Source organism: Ovis aries, chromosome 2 (genome assembly GCF_016772045.2).
Source record: "Ovis aries strain OAR_USU_Benz2616 breed Rambouillet chromosome 2, ARS-UI_Ramb_v3.0, whole genome shotgun sequence".
Classification (NCBI taxonomy): domain Eukaryota; kingdom Metazoa; phylum Chordata; class Mammalia; order Artiodactyla; family Bovidae; genus Ovis; species Ovis aries.
The window spans coordinates 185,486,676-185,503,710 of record NC_056055.1 but is presented as its reverse complement, the minus strand read 5'-3'; the positions used below and the strand labels follow the sequence as shown (position 1 = coordinate 185,503,710).

Genomic DNA, 17,035 nt, shown 5'->3' with positions numbered 1-17,035 from the left:
TTAAATATCACCCACTTAGAAACTGTAAAGTAAAACCTCTTTTCTCCAACCTCTGCTCTGTAAACGCACTTGGGGTTCAAGAAATTATCTGTCTTCATGGGGGAAACCTGCAAGTGCTGATCTGCAATAGGAATTCATCAAGTGAGCAGTAACTCACCGCCCTGAGGGCGCCCTGGATAACACCGGAAGGTTTATAGCTGTTTCTGGCAATTCAGAAAGAACCTCAATAATGGTAAATAATTTTTATGTTCTTACAAGACAAAAAGCCAAAACCAACAGGAACTCTGCAGAATTTCATCTTCTTTGCTTGGTCTTGGTTTTCGTGCTGTAATGCAGGGATCCCCAACCACAGTACCAGTCCATGGCCTGTTAGGACCTGAGCCTCACAGCAGGTGAATGGTGGGCGAGCGAGCCAAGCCTTCATCTGTATTTACAGCCGCTCCCCACAGCTGTGCGAGAATTCTTCTGTAACCATCTCGCCCTACCCCCAACCATCTGTGGAAAAATTGTCTTCTGCGAAACCAGTCCCTTGCACCAAAAAGCTTGGGGCACTCCTACCGTAATGTATCTGCAGCCTCAAAAACACATTTTCCATTTACACTCAGCTGATTCATGGTGAGAAAGCAGCCCCGGGCTGATGTTTGCTGTTCTCTCCTCACAGACGACCACCAGGGCAGGGCCCTGGGCGGCTAGAGACTCAGTTCTAGACTTAGTGGTACCCCCGCCTTGCTGTTCCACCACCTGAGCCAGACCAGGGGCCCCCCCCCATCGCTGATGACAGCAGGTGAGTTCTGGGCCAGGTGCTCCCATGGCAGCACAGGGCATTTGACGGGGACAGAAACACAGACTCTAAGGAGCAACCCCCGGTGGCTCAGTTGGTAAAGAATCTGCCTGCAATGCAGGAGACCCAGATTCAACCCCTGGGAGAGGAAGATCCCCTGGAGAAGGAAATGGCAGCCCACTCCAGTACTCTTGCCTGGAAAATCCCATGGACAGAGGAGCCTGGGGGGCTACAGTCCACGGGGTCACAAAGAATCAGACTCGACTCAGCACTAAACCTACCACCAAGGACTAAGATAACCTGTCAGAGGTCAGCTGGCTGGGGGTTCTGAAAGCTTGCTGCACACTGGAATCATCCAGGGAGCTTTAAAAAAACTTTGGATTCCGAACCCAACCTGCAAGGACTCTGATTCGGGGTGTTGGGGTTGAGTTGAGGGATCTGCTTGTTTAGCCAGCAGCGCTGCATTGGGAGACCCCAGCCCTGTCCTGGTCCCTTTAACTGATAAAACAGACCTGGGTCCAGGTGGAGAAATGAATTAGGTACAGTCACCTGGGCTTATTTACGCTACAGAACCGAAGTTCCCCTTTAGTTGTTACCTGTGCCCCCTCAAGCACGACCCCCTCCCAAGCGTGACTCTGTCTTCGCTTCCTGCGAAGACACCCTTCTCTGAGCTTCAGCACAGGTGAGAGAGGGCAAGCAGCGGGTACGCACACATGGTGGTTGTTGCCCAAATGCGCCAGCCCTGCATCTCTATCAGCCGGCCTTTATCCCTTGAGGGGCAAAGTCATCATCCCCGTTTCACAGACGCTGGGTCATCTGGTCAGGGACAAATATCTCCGTAAATGACAGAGCTGAGCCTTGAATCCAGGTGGTCCCTTCTGCGGTTCGTGCTTAAATCCACTGGGGGCCTCCGGCATCCATCTAGTTCAGGGTTCGGTTCCAGCCTCCTCCCCCATCCCCCAGCCAGCCCAATCTTCACCTGACAGCTTATTCCCAACGCTTCTCTTTCTCTCGTTTCCAGCTGACGTTTAATCAGCCTCAGCCCAGGGACCTCTGGTCCACTCTCTGGCTCTTCCGGGGCTGCTCCGAGTGTCATGTCTGTGCCGTGTGACTGTATGGCTGAGTAAGCAGTCCTTGGGGTCAAGGCCATAGGGCCCAGCACACAACCGTCCTGGGAGATGCCCACGGCAGAGTGACGGTGGATGGCCTGAAGCCCGAGTGCGGAGCCAGGCTCAATCCCAGCTGCCCCCAGAGGGGTATGCAGACACGCAAACCCATGATGTCCCTGAGGCAGCCATGCGGCCAGCAGTCAAATGAGGCCAGAGAGATGGGAGGAGGGAGGCTGGTCAACCAGGCCTCAAAGGGCATGGGAAGGCGCTTGGCTTCGGTCCTGAGAAATGAGAAGCTGCCAAAGCTTTGTGGCAGGGAGACTCCACCCTGTGACCCACTGTCTCCATGTACCAGGCAGGCCAGACTGACGGTCCCCTAAAGACAAGAACCTCATACAGTTCCTGGGGCCACTGAGTGATAGGCAGAGGCATTTCTTGTACTTGTTGGTTTGTTTATTATCATTTGCTACTTTGCACCAGTTAGTAGAATGAGAGGTACTCCAGAGAGAAATCATGATTTAAAGCTGACAAACGTCTTGTTTCTGCCCCAGTGAACACATTATCCATGACACTGCTGCTGCTGCTGCTAAGTTGCTTCAGTCATTTCCGACTCTGTGCGACCTCATAGACAGCAGCCTACCGGCTCCCCCGTCCCTGGGATTCTCCACGCAAGAACACTGGAGTGGGTTGCCATTTCCTTCTCCAATGCATGAAAGTCAAAAGTGAAAGTGAAGTCTCTCAGCCGTGTCCGACTCTTAGCGACCCCATGGACTGCAGCCTACCAGGCTCCTCCGTCCATGTGATTTTCCAGGCAAGAGTACTGGAGAGGGGTGCCATTGCCTTCTCCATGCTCCCACAATTTATGACAAAGCCAGGAGAGAAGAGGAGTGAGGATTAACCCTATGTCATAGAAGACTTTTGGGGGAGTAAATTAATAGTGTACATGAGACTGGGAGAAGAAGACTTAGATTTCACATGTGAACTGTTGAAAATATTCTGGTAGTGCCGATTTAAGTACAAACAATGGATTTTGAGTGGCTTACCATTTTTTGAACAATATCCCATCGTTCAGGACGCTTCTTGCCCACAACTACAAAAAACAGTTTGAATTAATGCAGTTTAACTATATTTGGATGCCTCAAAATAAATTGGAATTTGGAAAAGAACCCTGATGCTGGAAAGATTTAGGGCAGGAGGAGAAGGCGGTGACAGAGGAGGAGATGGTTGGATGGCATCACCAACTCAATGGACATGAGTTTGAGCAAACTCTGGGAGATGGTGAAAGACAGGGAAGCCTGGCGTGCTGCAGCCCATGGGGTCACTAAGAGTCAGACACGACTTAGCAACTAAACAACAACAAATTAAATAATCCCAGGGCTCAGTCTATGGGTTCCTAATATTTGGAGGTTACTGTGATTGACCCCAAATAAACCAATGATCCCACACACACGTCAAAACCAGTCCTGGTTTTTAGTTGACTTTCAATCTTATGCAGCCCAACACCTGAGTCTACATTTGACTGGGGCCTTTTTACCTTATTAACGTTATCCTTCACCTCTGTGGAGTTTTACAGATGGAAAGCACTCGACCAGCTGCTCTCAGTAGTGGCAGATTCGTACTGATTCTGTTTCTGCAAAGACAACCAGAAGAAAGAAAAAGACTCAACCTCTAAAAACACGAGACTTCATATGTCAAGAGCCTTAGGAATATTCATTCCTTCAATCCAGCAATTCGATTTTTGGGAATTACCTGTAAGAAAATGAGTGCAGAAGAAGCTACGTGGAGTAAGAAAGACAACAGTGCCTCTTATCTTAGAAAAGAACAGGAAGAACCCCAAGATGCAACAAGGGAACAGGTGAGGAAAGCTAGGGACAACCCCGTGGGGCCACTAAAAAGACGCTCAGGATGAATTTATGGGGACCTGAGATGGTTCTCCTTATATTATTTCATCACCTTGGAGACATCATTGATTATAAGACATACCACTGTTTCATGTATCATGAAAGAAAAAGAATCTCAGGCTGGGGTAGCTAGTAAGAGGCATCGAAGTAAAATTGGGACCCCACCCCCCGACCAAGGGCTATTCCCTGCGTGGAAGGGGAATGATAAACAGCCCCATCAGACAGAAATGGCATTCGACTTTGACCCTAGATGTAGGGAAGGAACAAAATTAGCCCTGAGAACATTAACAAGCCAGGACTCAGGCAGGCGGGAGTCTGAGTTTGCACTAAAGCCATGGCCTAAAAACACCATGCAACTGAATGTACGTGAAATTTAATGCAAAGTCCTCCCAAGTTGACAGTGCCCCCCAGGCGACCATCAGAAGCCAACAGAACCCCCTTTGGAAGAGCTGGATTTCAAAACAGGCTGACAGTGCTTGTAAGACACCATCAATTGGGCAGTCAATTCATGACTCAGAGATGTAAAAATAAGTGAGTTGCAGGATTAACGTTAAGCAAAAAAGCAGACTAAAATGGTACTTGGATAATGAAATGTCTTTTGCAGAGGTGACCATGTGGAACGCACTACACTGAAGTGTTAATAGTGATTTTGTGTGGGTAGTAAGATGAGAGCTTTCTCCCCCTCTAAACAACGCATTTTCCAGATTTTCCTAAAGCAAGCGTGTATTTAGTGACCATAGAGGAAACAGGAGAAACAAAACAGGGTGATGTACATAGGGAGGGAGTGATCAGGGAGGGCTTCTTGGAGGTGATTCCTGAACTGGGAAGGGGGGCAGCAAGGGAGTAGTCAGAGCTGTGCACAGCTGCATCCCACGTCAGGATGGGGCCCAGGTTATGGGGCAGATGCTGGATATGTATTTGTTAAATGAATACACAAGTTGAGGAAAATCTGCTAAAACATGAGCCTAAGTCTCCAGGAGCCCCAATCAGAGTCTGGCTCTTCAGTAGGTCCACTCTCACTGGACTGAACCACTGCACAGGGCCAGGCTACTAGCTGGGCCAACAGCAGGACTCAGGAAAAAGTCTGCAGCTGAAAATTCAGCAGAAAACTATAGTTGTGTCTAGTTTCCCATCTGTGAAATGAGGGTCATGCCTCTGCCACCCCATGAACTTCAGATGATACAGAGCTTTGAAATATTGAGCCCAGCGCACCTGAAAGGCTGGGGTGCTCCAGGGTATACTCCTGGGAGCCCAGACTCCTCCCTGTAAATGCAGCATCTCTGAGCTTTAGACAAGCTGCTCTGCTCTGTCGCTCAGCACACGGGAAAGCTGCCACATCGGCTGCATCCTTCTTGCCTGCCTGTGCTTTCCTGGACACATCTACTGAACATAGGTCTGACCTAGCAACTGTGCACACAGAGATGAAAGCAGGGCCCTGCCCTCAGGGCACCAGGAACAGCCAGGCAAGCGAGGATAGGGCCCCGGTGCCTGGTGGTGTGAGCCCCAGGACTGACCGCCCGGCACAGAGGACAGGCTTCTAGAAGCAGGGACGCCTCCTCTACGGCCAAAACAGAGACCAAAGTCACCAATAGGACAGGATAAGCGAGTGTGTTCTGAGTTTTTATACAACATTGTTTCATTTCACACTTACAATTCTATGAGTTCATCTCCATCTCACCGATGGGACTGGAGGTGGGAATACTTGCCAAGGTCACGGAGCTTGGGGACAACAGCACCAGGCTTCACAAGTTGGCCTGGGAGATGGAGGAGACCACAGAGCTGACACAAAGGGCCTCGAGGGCTGGGCTTCCTCGTGAAAATGCCGAGGTGAGCAAACCCAAGTGGGTATGCAAGGGAAAACGTCCCTGGGCCTTCTGTACAGACCATTCTCTGGCCCAGGTCACTACTAGGAGGACATTCAGAGGGGGACTCTGTCTCCTGGGGCCAGACTCCTGCCCTGGTCCCAGCTACTCAGGGGAACTGACCGTCCAGCAGGGCCCAATGCGAGTCCTTAAAAACTGAAAAGGCAGCATCGATGCAGCAGAATGAGCCACAGCAATTCAAAGTGGAAGAATGACGCAACCCGATGCTGGTGGCCGTGAATGGGGCCACTGACCAGGAATGGGTGGCCAAGAGCCATCCCTGGCTGACAGCTGGCACGGAAAGGGAGCCTCAGTCCCACAGCTTCAGGGAACTGAATGCAGAGAAGCTAAATGAACCCAGAAGCTGATTCTCATCAGTCCCTTTCAGAAGGGAATGAGGCCCTTGAATCTGGCCAGTGAGACTTGAACAGAGAACCCGCTGAGCACCCCGTGTCCAAGCTCCTGACCACTGTTGTGAGCTGCTATGCCAAGCTGGAATGAAGGGACAGGAGGAGGGGGAAGGGACAGTACAGGGCCCATGATGCTGACCTGGGGACTGGGCCTGGCTGCTGACCCCACATGTTCAGAGCGAGGGGGCAGGGAAGAACCATCCTGAGCAGGTGCAAATGGACTCATTCACTCAACCGACTTCCCTCAAGCACTAGCTGTAACGTAAGTGCTGCCTGGGGGTCCAAGCTCCAATCTCATGGAGAAAAAGGTGGCAAACAGACTCAACCCAGTGAAAGAGGTTCCCCAGGAACAAAGCCCCTGAAGTGAAGGGAGGTCAGAGAAGGGTCATCAACCCACCAGGAGTCGAGAATGTTTTCCTGGGACTGAAGCCTTGTCTTGGGTCTTGGTAGTTCAGGAAGGAGGGAGGCTGGGGTGGTGGGCTGGCCCTGAACAGAAAATGCAGAGATCAGCATGGCAAGTTCTGAGGGAGGGCGGCAGACTAGCAGGGGACCACAGGTGGGCCAAGGCAAGCTCGGGGGACCTCCCAGGCCAGCTGAGGATGCTGAGCAGGGGTGAGATCATGCGACATAGACACATTGCAGGCTGCTGCCCAGAATCAGCATGACAGGCCTGCACTGGGGGGCCAGGGTACTTATGCTCTGGGATGTATGCCAGCCTCAAGGTTGCTGAGTGGTCAGCACCTGGCACAGAACAAACAACCTCTGTTAGCTTGAAAGGTCACTGTAAAGACAGGGGTAGGTCCTTGAGACCCTAACCACATCAGGGAAAGTAGCAAAGGAGAGGAGTCTTGTACAGAACTGAGGGTCCAGGCCTATGGGCACAGGAAAGCCAGCTGTGAGGGCAGCAGACAGTAGCCTCTCCCTGTGGCTCCACCTCAAACGCATAAGCAGGCTCTGATCCCCTCAGGAGGATGCAGCAAGGACTCTTTGGATGGTGACTGGCCATCGTATGATTCCCTCTTCCTGAAGGGAGAGAACCAGGTCCCTGTCCTGAGGAGCTGCAGAGATGGGACAACATACTCCAGACTTCAACCTCTGCCACAAAGACAGTAAAGTATGGGACAACATACTCCAAACTCTAACCTCTGCCACAAAGATAGTAAAGACAGATGACCCTGAGGTCATCTGGCTACAGGATTTCTGCCCATTCCAACAGGGCCCAGAAGACCTGGCCTGGCCACTGCCTCCCTGGGGGGTTGCCAGTCAGTCCCACCCCTAAAGGATTTACTTGCCCCAGTGTGGTAAATGTGGCTTGCATTTCTCTAAACACAAAGTGTTTTCCGTATAGATTCATCTCAACCTCAAAATGGTCCTAAGTGCTATTATTAGCCCATTTTGTAGTTGGACTGGCAGAGGGGTTTGGAATTTTAAATTTTGTTTTTGCTGACAAATCCCTCCTTGAAAGGAAACAGTAAAAGAAAAACCAGGATGCAAAACAGATGGATTAGAGCCTGGGAGGAAGGGGTGGAGGGTGGACCTGGTGTCCCATATAGTCAACAGTCTCCCCACAGTGACTCCCAAGGGGTCCTAACAAACACGGGGCCCTGAAGAATGGAGTCTGAGCTCAAGGCTCACTCAGCTGGAGTCCCTTTCCTAAGGACCACCTAACTGGCTCAGCTGAGGGGAGGGCGGTGAAGCTGTGGGAGAGCTTTGAGAGATGGGACTGTCCACCCTTCACCAGGCTTCACCAACGTCGAGGTGGACTGGGGAAGGCGGGCTCCTGTGTCTGGACCATGGCCCCCACTTTTATCTCTGGAACCCCTTCCTTGGGAGACCCCACACCAGCTGAGCCCCGTTGACGGGCTCAGAGCCCAGCACTTGAGTGCGGCAGATTCTATGGGAGCTGGAGGGCAGAAGGGCGAGCAGCCAGGGCTCTAAAGAGAAAGGCTGGAGAAGGCAGGGAGGGGCCTCCAGCGTCAGCGCAGCTGGCAAGAGGGGCTCCTGGATACCACCACGGCCGGCCCCCAACTTACAGCCCAGGACCCCTGAGGCCAAGAGAGCACACGTCCTGCCCAGGTTTCTCAGCGGCTGGGTGGCAGGACTTGAACTGGAAGCCAGATTTCTTGACCTCTGGCTCCAGCCCCTGGCCCCAACAGTATCTGTGAGAATCAGACTAAGGCAGGGCAAGACAAGTCAAACGAGGACGAGGGACTCAATCGGAATCTCCATTCTGCTCTAAGTTGCCGGATGACCAGCGGCAGGAAGCACCTGCTTGTCGCAACTTCACCAACGGACGCTGCGGGGTGTAATGCCCTTCCATCGCCCACCTTCCACCTCGGGGTTGAGTCACCCCGGCACTCTGCCTCGGCCACTTCACAGACGGCCAGAGAACGGCCGGCGGTCCGCCCGGCGGGGTCCAGCCCCGGAAGCCGCCCGTTCCAGGCACAATCCGGGCGCTGACAGCACACACGAGCGCCTCTCCGCACAGGCACAAGCCCACCGCCTCCCGCGCGCACACACACCCCGCTCTGTGCATTGAGTCAGCAGCACCCAAGCCCTCGCTCACAAACTCCCACACTCCCCCGGCCCCCGCCCAGCTCGCTCCCACGCCGTCCGCCATCAGCGCAGCGGGCGCCCAAGCCTCACCGCCGGCGCCTGAGCCCCTTGGTCCTCTGAGCCCCCTCGTCGTCGGCGGGCGAAGGTGGGGCGCCGGCGGCAGGCCGCGCCTACCACCCTTCGGTCCCGCCCCCTGAGCTGAGCCCCGCCCCCTACCGCTGTTCGGCCCCGCCCCCTGCCCGGCCGGAGGATATGAGCTCACTCCCGCCTCCCTACTCCCGACGCCGCCAGGAAGCGGCCGCTTGAGGTCGCCGCCCGCTCGCTAGCAACGGACCGGCCAGGGAGCCACCAGCGCGCCAGGAACCCGGCCAGAATCCTCTGCCCCTACCCTTCCCGCGCCACACGCAGTAGCTGCTTTCCAAATGGGTACAGAGTGAAGGCGGGCGGCAGGGTTGGCGCTGCTCCCGCTCGCAGACGCCCAGCGCCGCCCGGCCTCTCGGGTCACGGGGAGAGCGCCGGCGCGGACGCCCCGCCCACCGCCCTTCCGGCCAGGCCACGTGACCGCGCGCGCACGTGTTTCGGCCTCTAGGTGCCGCGGGCCGGAAGCCGGTCCCGGCCGGCGCCCCGCCGCTGTCCACCAAGAGAAGGCCCCGGCGAGGCGGCGAGGCGGCGGGTCTGGGAACGGGGCAGAGGCGGCACCCACCGGAAGGCAGGCAGCGGCCTGGCCATGAACCCCAGGGGCCTATTCCAGGACTTCAACCCGAGTAAGTTCCTCATCTACGCTTGCCTGCTGCTCTTCTCAGTGCTGCTGCCCCTCCGACTGGACGGCGTCATCCAATGGAGCTACTGGGCCGTGTTCGCCCCCATCTGGTTGTGGAAGCTTCTGGCCCTCGCGGGCGCCTCTGTCGGCGCGGGCGTTTGGGTGCGAAACCCGCGCTACCGCACGGAGGGAGAGGCCTGTGTGGAGTTCAAGGCCATGCTGATTGCCGTAGGCATCCACCTGCTGCTGCTCATGTTCGAGGTCCTGGTCTGCGATCGGGTGGAGCGGGGGACCCACTTCTGGCTGCTGGTCTTCATGCCGCTCTTCTTTGTGTCCCCGGTGTCCGTGGCCGCCTGCCTTTGGGGCTTCCGACACGACCGGTCCCTGGAGCTGGAGATCCTGTGCTCCGTCAACATCCTGCAGTTCATCTTCATTGCCCTCAGGCTGGACCGGATCATCCACTGGCCGTGGCTGGTCGTGTTTGTGCCACTGTGGATCCTCATGTCATTCCTTTGCCTGGTGGTCCTCTATTACATCGTCTGGTCCCTCCTGTTCCTGCGCTCCCTGGATGTGGTTGCTGAGCAGCGAAGAACCCACGTGACCATGGCCATCTGCTGGATAACCATCGTGGTGCCGCTGCTCATTTTCGAGGTTCTGCTGGTGCACAGGCTAGATGGACACAACATGTTCTCCTACATCTCCATATTCGTCCCCCTTTGGCTCTCATTAATCACATTAATGGCCACAACGTTTAGGCGAAAAGGGGGCAACCATTGGTGGTTTGGTATTCGCAGAGATTTCTGTCAGTTTCTGCTTGAAATTTTCCCATTTTTAAGAGAATATGGGAACATTTCCTATGATCTACATCATGAAGATAGTGAAGATGCTGAAGAAACATCGGCTCCAGAAGCTCCTAAAATTGCTCCAATGTTTGGAAAGAAGGCCAGGGTGGTGATAACACAGAGCCCTGGGAAATATGTCCCCCCACCCCCCAAGTTAAATATTGACATGCCTGATTAAACCTCTCTTCTGGGGAGTGCTCACAAGTGGAAGAGAAGTCATATACACACAAAATCCACCTTACTTTGGCCTCTTTGCCCATCCATGCCAAATCTGGAACTGAAAACAGGCTTCAAAACATCATTTCATGCTTTGAAATTGCTGCCTATCAGTGACTCATCAGTATTCACCAGAGATGCAGGAGGCTCTTTTGCTGTGTAGGTGTGTGTGTGTGTGTGTGCACACGTGCAGTGTGCCTCCATGTTTGAGGAACTTGTTTTCTAGGCTCATGCTTGCAGAGCTAGCTGAGAGCAGTAAATTGAGTTGTTCTGGTAGGTCCTCAAATGGAATAACTACCTGGGTTTTTTTTAAGTGGTACTATACCTATCGAAAGTATTTAGAAAAGTATTTTTATACACTGCTAACGTAAAACTATTTCAGATTGTGCCTGCTGTGACATAATAGCAAATGTAAAGAATTCTCTTTCCCACCACTTGCATATAAACCTCATAGTTGTTATTTTCAGTGTTTCTGCTGTTAAAATGGCTTTTCTTTTGGCTTTACTGATACTGGTCTTTAATAGCCTAATAGGTGAATTTTTCTAATGCAGTGAGTCCACCCATATTTATATGACTATTTTAGCAATGTAATATATATTATGTTGAATTCTAGTTCTGTGCAGTGTATTATGTTAAAGTATTTTAAGTTTGTGAAGATATCTATGTCTACTGCAGATGTTAAAAATTGCTTAAAACATGAATATGTCCTGGTGTGGGGTCTTATCAGTTCTAGGCATGAATACAGGGATTGAAGGTCCCAAGGATCTTACTAGTCAGGTGTTAGATGATTCTAACAGTTGGGAGGTTTCTCTTGGAAGGGACCACTGTCCTTTGGGAACAGGTGACATGCCCCAGTGTGGTATCAGACCCTAAAGTGACAGCGTATTTAGCACCTTGAATTATTCCACACAGGCAAGAACATCTCTTCAGGAACGATCAAAAGAAGCAGATGGTTTGTCCATTTCTAAGAATCATAGAATCTTAGTTGGCCGTGATACAATGGTGTTTGTACTTGTCATTGGAAAGCCAGAGAAATTGACCATAACCTGAAATGGCCAACAGATTCAAGTATTATTTTAAGGCCCAACCTTCTTGATCGGGCAGTGACAGGGAAATAATAGCTCAGGTTATTTTTAAAATAAGTAGTTTTTCTAGGTATTGGTGGTACCAGGGAATCAGAAGGGCGAAAAGCATATCCTAGGAGAGTAATGTTCTTCTGACTAAGAACAAACAAATACTTTCAAAAGGAGGTTACCCTTTAAAAAAAAAACAAAAAGGTTAAAAGTAAAAGGAGTATTGATCTTATTACCAGGCTCCATCTGAACTTAAGTAAACAGTCTACCTGGTGAGAGGACAAGCTTGCAGCAAAAGCCAGCTCTTTGGAACCTAGGTCCCTGGTAGCCTAGGGGCGCCGTAGCTCAGTCTAATCACCTAGAGCTGAACTGAGGTGAGAGCCATGCACAGCTGGCCCCTGCCAGCTCTCAGGATGTGGGAGGTGGCCTGAGCAACAGTGTGTGTAATGTTTCCTAAGCGAGGATTCACTCCCTTTCTCAGTAAATATGTATTGAGGACCTACTCTGAGCCAGACATGTATGTGCAGGTCCATTGGAGAGCAGTTCAGAGGTGGCCCCAGCCTACTCATCACAGTAGCCTGCCTGTGGGAAAAGCTAGGCCAGCACACATGGGAGGATGCCACTGGCTCAGGGTGAACTTCACTTGGAACCTCAGGCCCATATTTCTTTCTGGAGCCCTGCCCTGAAGCCCCTTCCACTCCCAAATAATACCTCAAACGGCTTAGCTTACACTTTGGGAAGATCTGGGAGGAAAGGAGAAGGTTACCTGAGGAATCAAAGGGCAGGTTCAGTGGCGGCATTGGGATAACCCTTCCCTTCTGGTTACAGTTTGAGGCCAGGGACTTGACACCTGAAACAATCCCTCCCAACCTGGGGGGTCACCCCCCACACTTACCCTACCCATCTCCTCACTATCCCAGGGTGGCCTGGAGTTGGAAAGCCAGTGCCTAGATGTGATGACACGCTTGCTCACCCATTGGGTCTTCCCCTGTCAAGCCACTTTCCTGCCTCAAGACCATATTAAGTAAGAACGGTGGTAATGACAGTTGTAGAAAAGTTGTTTCATCTGTAAAAGTGAATACAGTCTCAGCTCTGCCTGGGGCTTACCTAATTGCCAGTGCGACTCTGACTATCCACGGTAGTAGCATGTGTTAAATTCTGTAACTAGTTTGTTCTGTAAGATGCTTAATCAGTTTTTACTGTGAAACATCCTCAAAAATCTCAGCACCCTACCAATTACATATTTTCACCCTGGGGCCTTACACTTCAGGCTGAGACTATGGTCCAGGTCTGTCCCACAAAGCATCCCGCATCCTTGATTCTATTCCAGATCCTGTAGCAGGATTAGCAGTCCCTGGGAGATGTCCTTTCTCATGGCAGAAGCACAAGAGGCCAAGCCAATCCCACAAGCAGACCTGTAATCCCTACTCACACATGGTGTATGACATACTGTTCTGTGGGTCCAAGCACAAGGCCAAAGCCCAACCTCAGGGCGGCCAGTTCAAGCCAAAGGAACGATGACACAGTCTGCACCAATGTTGTGAGATAGTTTTGAAGGCTGGAATCACATAATTTGTGGTAGAGTTATTTCCCCCCTAATGTTTTACAAGCATTCTGTCATGTTTTAAAGTTCACTGTTTACTATTGTAATAATAGAAGGGAATCTTGGGAGGGAGGAGGGGATTTGAGGTGAGATGAGAAAGACCGTGCATGAAGACTCCTCTAGTGTGGAGGGTTCTAGGGGCTCCACACACAATGGGTTTATAACAGTGCTGGACTCAAGAGGGTTTCCCTGGGGACCCTGCAGGGTGTTCTGGAAAGGTCCAGCCTGAGCACAGGGGGACCAGCCAGGGAGGTGCTGGGAAACAAGGAAGAAGCGGAGTCTAGGTGGGCCTCAGCAGCAGGTGAGGGTCAGAGTGGACCCGCCTGTCCAGGCCTCTGACTTGTGGAGGAAGCCATCAGGAGCATCCAGGAAGCTCACACGCTGGCAGGAAGGCTGGGACCAAACTCAGCAGGCATGTGTGGATCAAGGGAAGTTGTGCTGCCGGAAACCCCAGCAAGTTTGTACCTCAGAGACTGTCTGGTGAGGATGCTGCAGCTGGTGACCCCACCATCTGTCACAAGAGGCTGCCACCAGAATGACAAACGCCGCCAGTGTGGCCCTGCTGCTATGAGTACCTCCTCAACCGTCTGCCAGAAGCTCAAGGCTCCAGTACCGGAGGGAAGGTGTGATGGCAATCAGGTGTGCACTCACCCTTCAGACTCTAGGACTGAGAGGGGAAGTGACCTGGCTCCTGTGGAGCTGGGAGGAGGAGGCTGGCCATGCTCAGCTGAAACATGCTCAGTAGAGGATCTGCCCAGAAGAGAAGGGTGTTCAGACACTGGGTGACCAAAGCTACTGACCAAATCAGTCATGTGTCCTTATGAGCTTATGCTTCAAAATCATGGCTCCCGTCTGGCGGGACACAAGTGGCCTCAAGACCAAGCAGGGATCACCCCTCCCCGAGGAAGAAGGGAGACGACGCAGAGCTGCTGCGTTGATTCCCTCATCCACCTCTTAATCCACAGCGTTTAGAGACGTCTCTTCCTTTCCTGTCATGTTCTCTGTATATTCTAGAATGTGTGGATTAAAGTGACTACCAGAGCAGGCCTCCAAATGCAGTCCGAGGATCCCAGGTGCCTGCAAGCATCTCCCCTCCCCACAACACCTCTGGGGGATGCAGATTCTCTTCATGCTTCAGTGGAGACGACACACCACAGCAGGTGAGATGCGGACACAAACCTGAGACGCAGCGCCTTCCACTAAGCCAGATGCTAAAGGTTTGCAAAAATGCAAAAACAATGCCACTCCTCTACTCACTAGATTTCTTGTTATTTTTCATTTTTAAAAAAAGTTAACATGTAATGGACTTTTTCTTTTTAAAAAATAATATTTTTTAAAGTCATAGTTTTTCCTGTCTATCGTGGTAAACGTTACTACTACTCACATAAAAGCACCTTGGGAGCCTCAACAATGTGTAAGAGTGTTAAAGGAGTCCCATGACCAAAAACTTTTGAGAACTGCTGCCCTGTATTCCTATGGGCAGAAGAGAGGAAGGAAAATTAAAACTGGGTGAGATATATTAAAACCCATGTCCATGGCAGGGAGGGGACCGTAAAAGGCACTGGTCTGCCCCACAGCTTATGGGATGCTCCCTCCTCTGCTACCTTCCATGGCCCCATTGGCCTCCGCCAGCACCTCAGGTGGCTGGGTTATGTAACCCAGTAGGGTAACTCATATCTTTGTTCTGGGTAGCCTGAGCCCTTTGCTGGTCTTGCTGGGTTTTCATTTATTAATAATTTCACCTAAAACTAAGAGGGTCCTGAGGGAATGCCTGGAAATGGCCATAATCCTCTTCCCTTTTTGTGGCAGCCACACTTATCCCCAGAGATCCCCGCCCCTCGCCCACCCCACTCCAAGGGTGGCTGTGTTGGCTGCAGGAGGGTGACCCTGACTGCCAGGAGGAAGCAGTGATGGACAGTCATCCCCTTGGAGCTCATGGGCCACCTCTGTGTTCTCAGGATGTCCTGTTGGCTAAATCGTTCACTGAAGGGCCTGAGAGGGGAAGTGGGTTTCAACACCTCCCTCTACTGCAGGGGCTGCAGGCTCCCCAGGTCCCCTACTCCACCCACTGATGCCCTTCCCCTGTCTGTCACCTGCCACCACCCTGTATGCAGAGTGTGGGTCCACTTGGTCCATCCCATCTCGACCCCTGCCAACCCCTGGTGCTCCCAGTAGCCTGGCCACAGGGGCTGTCCCTCCTGGGCAAGGGCCTCCCACCCCCACAAGTGCCTCCTGCCCTCCATCCTCTGCTCCACAGCACAACCCTCTCACATCCTGACCTGAGCAACTCTCTGGAGTGGAAACATGACCAGTTGGATGTGGCTGAAGTCCCACCCCTTGTGGCCCACCCACCCCACTTCCCAATACCCAGCTTGTTTAATGGCAGGACTCTGTCTGGGTGTATGTTGTGGGAGTGGGGGGCTGCTGTCCTGGTGGTTAAATATTCTGAGCATCACTTATGGCCCCTTGTCTACCCAAGGCCCGACTTGCCCTTTTCCTTGGTCCCTGCCTGGCTCTTGTCCCCTTGGACAGGATGGGCCTGGTCTTCCTGCTGACCCTGAAGACCAGGCCAGTCTCAGCCCCAGGCCAGGGGTACATGCTATAACCACAGGACTGTGAAGCATCAAACACCCCCAAGAGTTGGGAGACCAGGGCCACAGCTGCCTAGACCCAAGTCCTAGCTGAGGGAGGTTAACAGGGCCAGAACACACAGGCAGGGCAGTCTCTGAATGGCCACCTTCCTTCCCAGAGGCTTTGGGTGGAAGTCACAGGTTGAGGGGGGGGGGGCCCTACCTGGGATGTCCCAAAGACCCTGCCACCCATAGACCTGCTTAAGGACCCCTGGCAGATGAGAACAGGCCCAGCAGGCCTCCCAGCACTCCATGAGTACCTGGACCAGCCCTGGGGGTCTGTGGGAGGGGAAGACCCAGAAAGGAAGAAGGCACAGGCCCCTCCATCACAGGGCCCCTGCACACAAGGTCAAGCAACAGCCATGTGCCCAATATACAGTCTAAGCTCAGGCTACCACGAGAGAAGACTATAAACGGTGACTTACACAACACTAGTCTATTTTCCCACCATTCTGGAGGCTGGACATCTGAGATCAGGTCCTCTGTCAGATTCTGGTGAGGGCTTCTGGCTGGCAGATGGCCCCGTTCCCACAGTGACCTCATTGTAACCTCATGTGGACGAGACAGAGGAAACCAGATCTCTGGAGTTTCTTCTTACAAGGGCACTAATACCATCGTGTGGCCCCACCCTCATGACCTCATCTAAACTGAATCATCTCCCAAAGGCCCCATTTCCGAATGCAATCACACTGGGAGGTAGGGCTTCAATTTATGAATTTGGGCCGGCAGGGGGTGAGGCTGGGGGGAACAGTTCAGTCCCAGGCACCCACTAAACACGACAGGCCCAAAGGCAGGTGTTCTGAGCACCTCACTGAGTACCTTCTGTCTACCAAGTGCAGTGATATGAGACCACAGAAAACATACCCTCTGGTCTCTGTCCCCAGTCCCTGATACAGGGCTCCTGACTCTTGTAAATTCCCGAGCAGTAAAGAGCACTAAGTAAAGCAGTGCTAAGAGCATCGTTGTTTGCTCTAGCATCTTTTGCTACTCTGGTTAGCTCCTGGGTGGAGCTGGTCACCAGAGAGACAAAACGATTCCATGCTTGGAATTTTCAGGCCCACCCCCATGTACTGGAGAGAGGAGAGGGGCTGGGGATGGAGTCAGTGAGGATCATATCCACATGAGGGAGCCTCCATCAAACCCCACTGGTATGTGGTTGGAGAGCTCCCAGATAGAGGAACCAGGTGGGTGATGCTCCCAAATTCCTCAGGAACAGAAGTGCCTTCACCAGGGACCCTCACAGACCTGGACCCTGCTCCCAAGTAAGGTCACAATTGCAGGTGCCAGGGGTT

The 17,035-nt window shown here is 52.5% G+C and overlaps 2 protein-coding genes across 19 annotated transcripts in view; one reads left to right on the top strand and one right to left on the bottom strand.

Annotated features, from left to right (window-relative positions):
- The window catches only part of RALB (RAS like proto-oncogene B), an 84,599-nt gene extending 75,463 nt beyond the window's left edge, over positions 1-9,136 (bottom strand). For 5 of the 18 annotated variants that reach the window (XM_027965042.3, XM_042243974.2, XM_060411195.1 and 2 more), the window contains exons 1-2: positions 8,710-8,766; positions 3,425-3,520 (exon numbers count right to left, since the gene is read on the bottom strand). The gene's annotated coding sequence lies outside the window, so the exon portion shown is untranslated. Of the gene's footprint in view, positions 1-3,424; positions 3,521-5,442; positions 5,546-6,460; positions 6,550-8,709; positions 8,767-9,007 lie in introns of those variants that run through there. The other 13 variants (XM_042243972.2, XM_060411194.1, XM_060411188.1 and 10 more) reach the window with 5 other exon arrangements.
- TMEM185B (transmembrane protein 185B) lies at positions 8,900-14,455 on the top strand. The gene has a single exon (XM_012140208.4). It carries the CDS (start codon positions 9,347-9,349, stop codon positions 10,397-10,399), a length of 1,053 nt encoding a protein of 350 aa, XP_011995598.2. The 5' UTR covers positions 8,900-9,346; the 3' UTR covers positions 10,400-14,455.
- The last annotated feature ends 2,580 nt before the right edge of the window (positions 14,456-17,035 follow it).

Coding starts and splice junctions, on each gene's coding strand:
- TMEM185B (XM_012140208.4), top strand. CDS start 9,347: ATGAACCCCAGGGGCCTATTCCAGGACTTCAACCCGAGTAAGTTCCTC.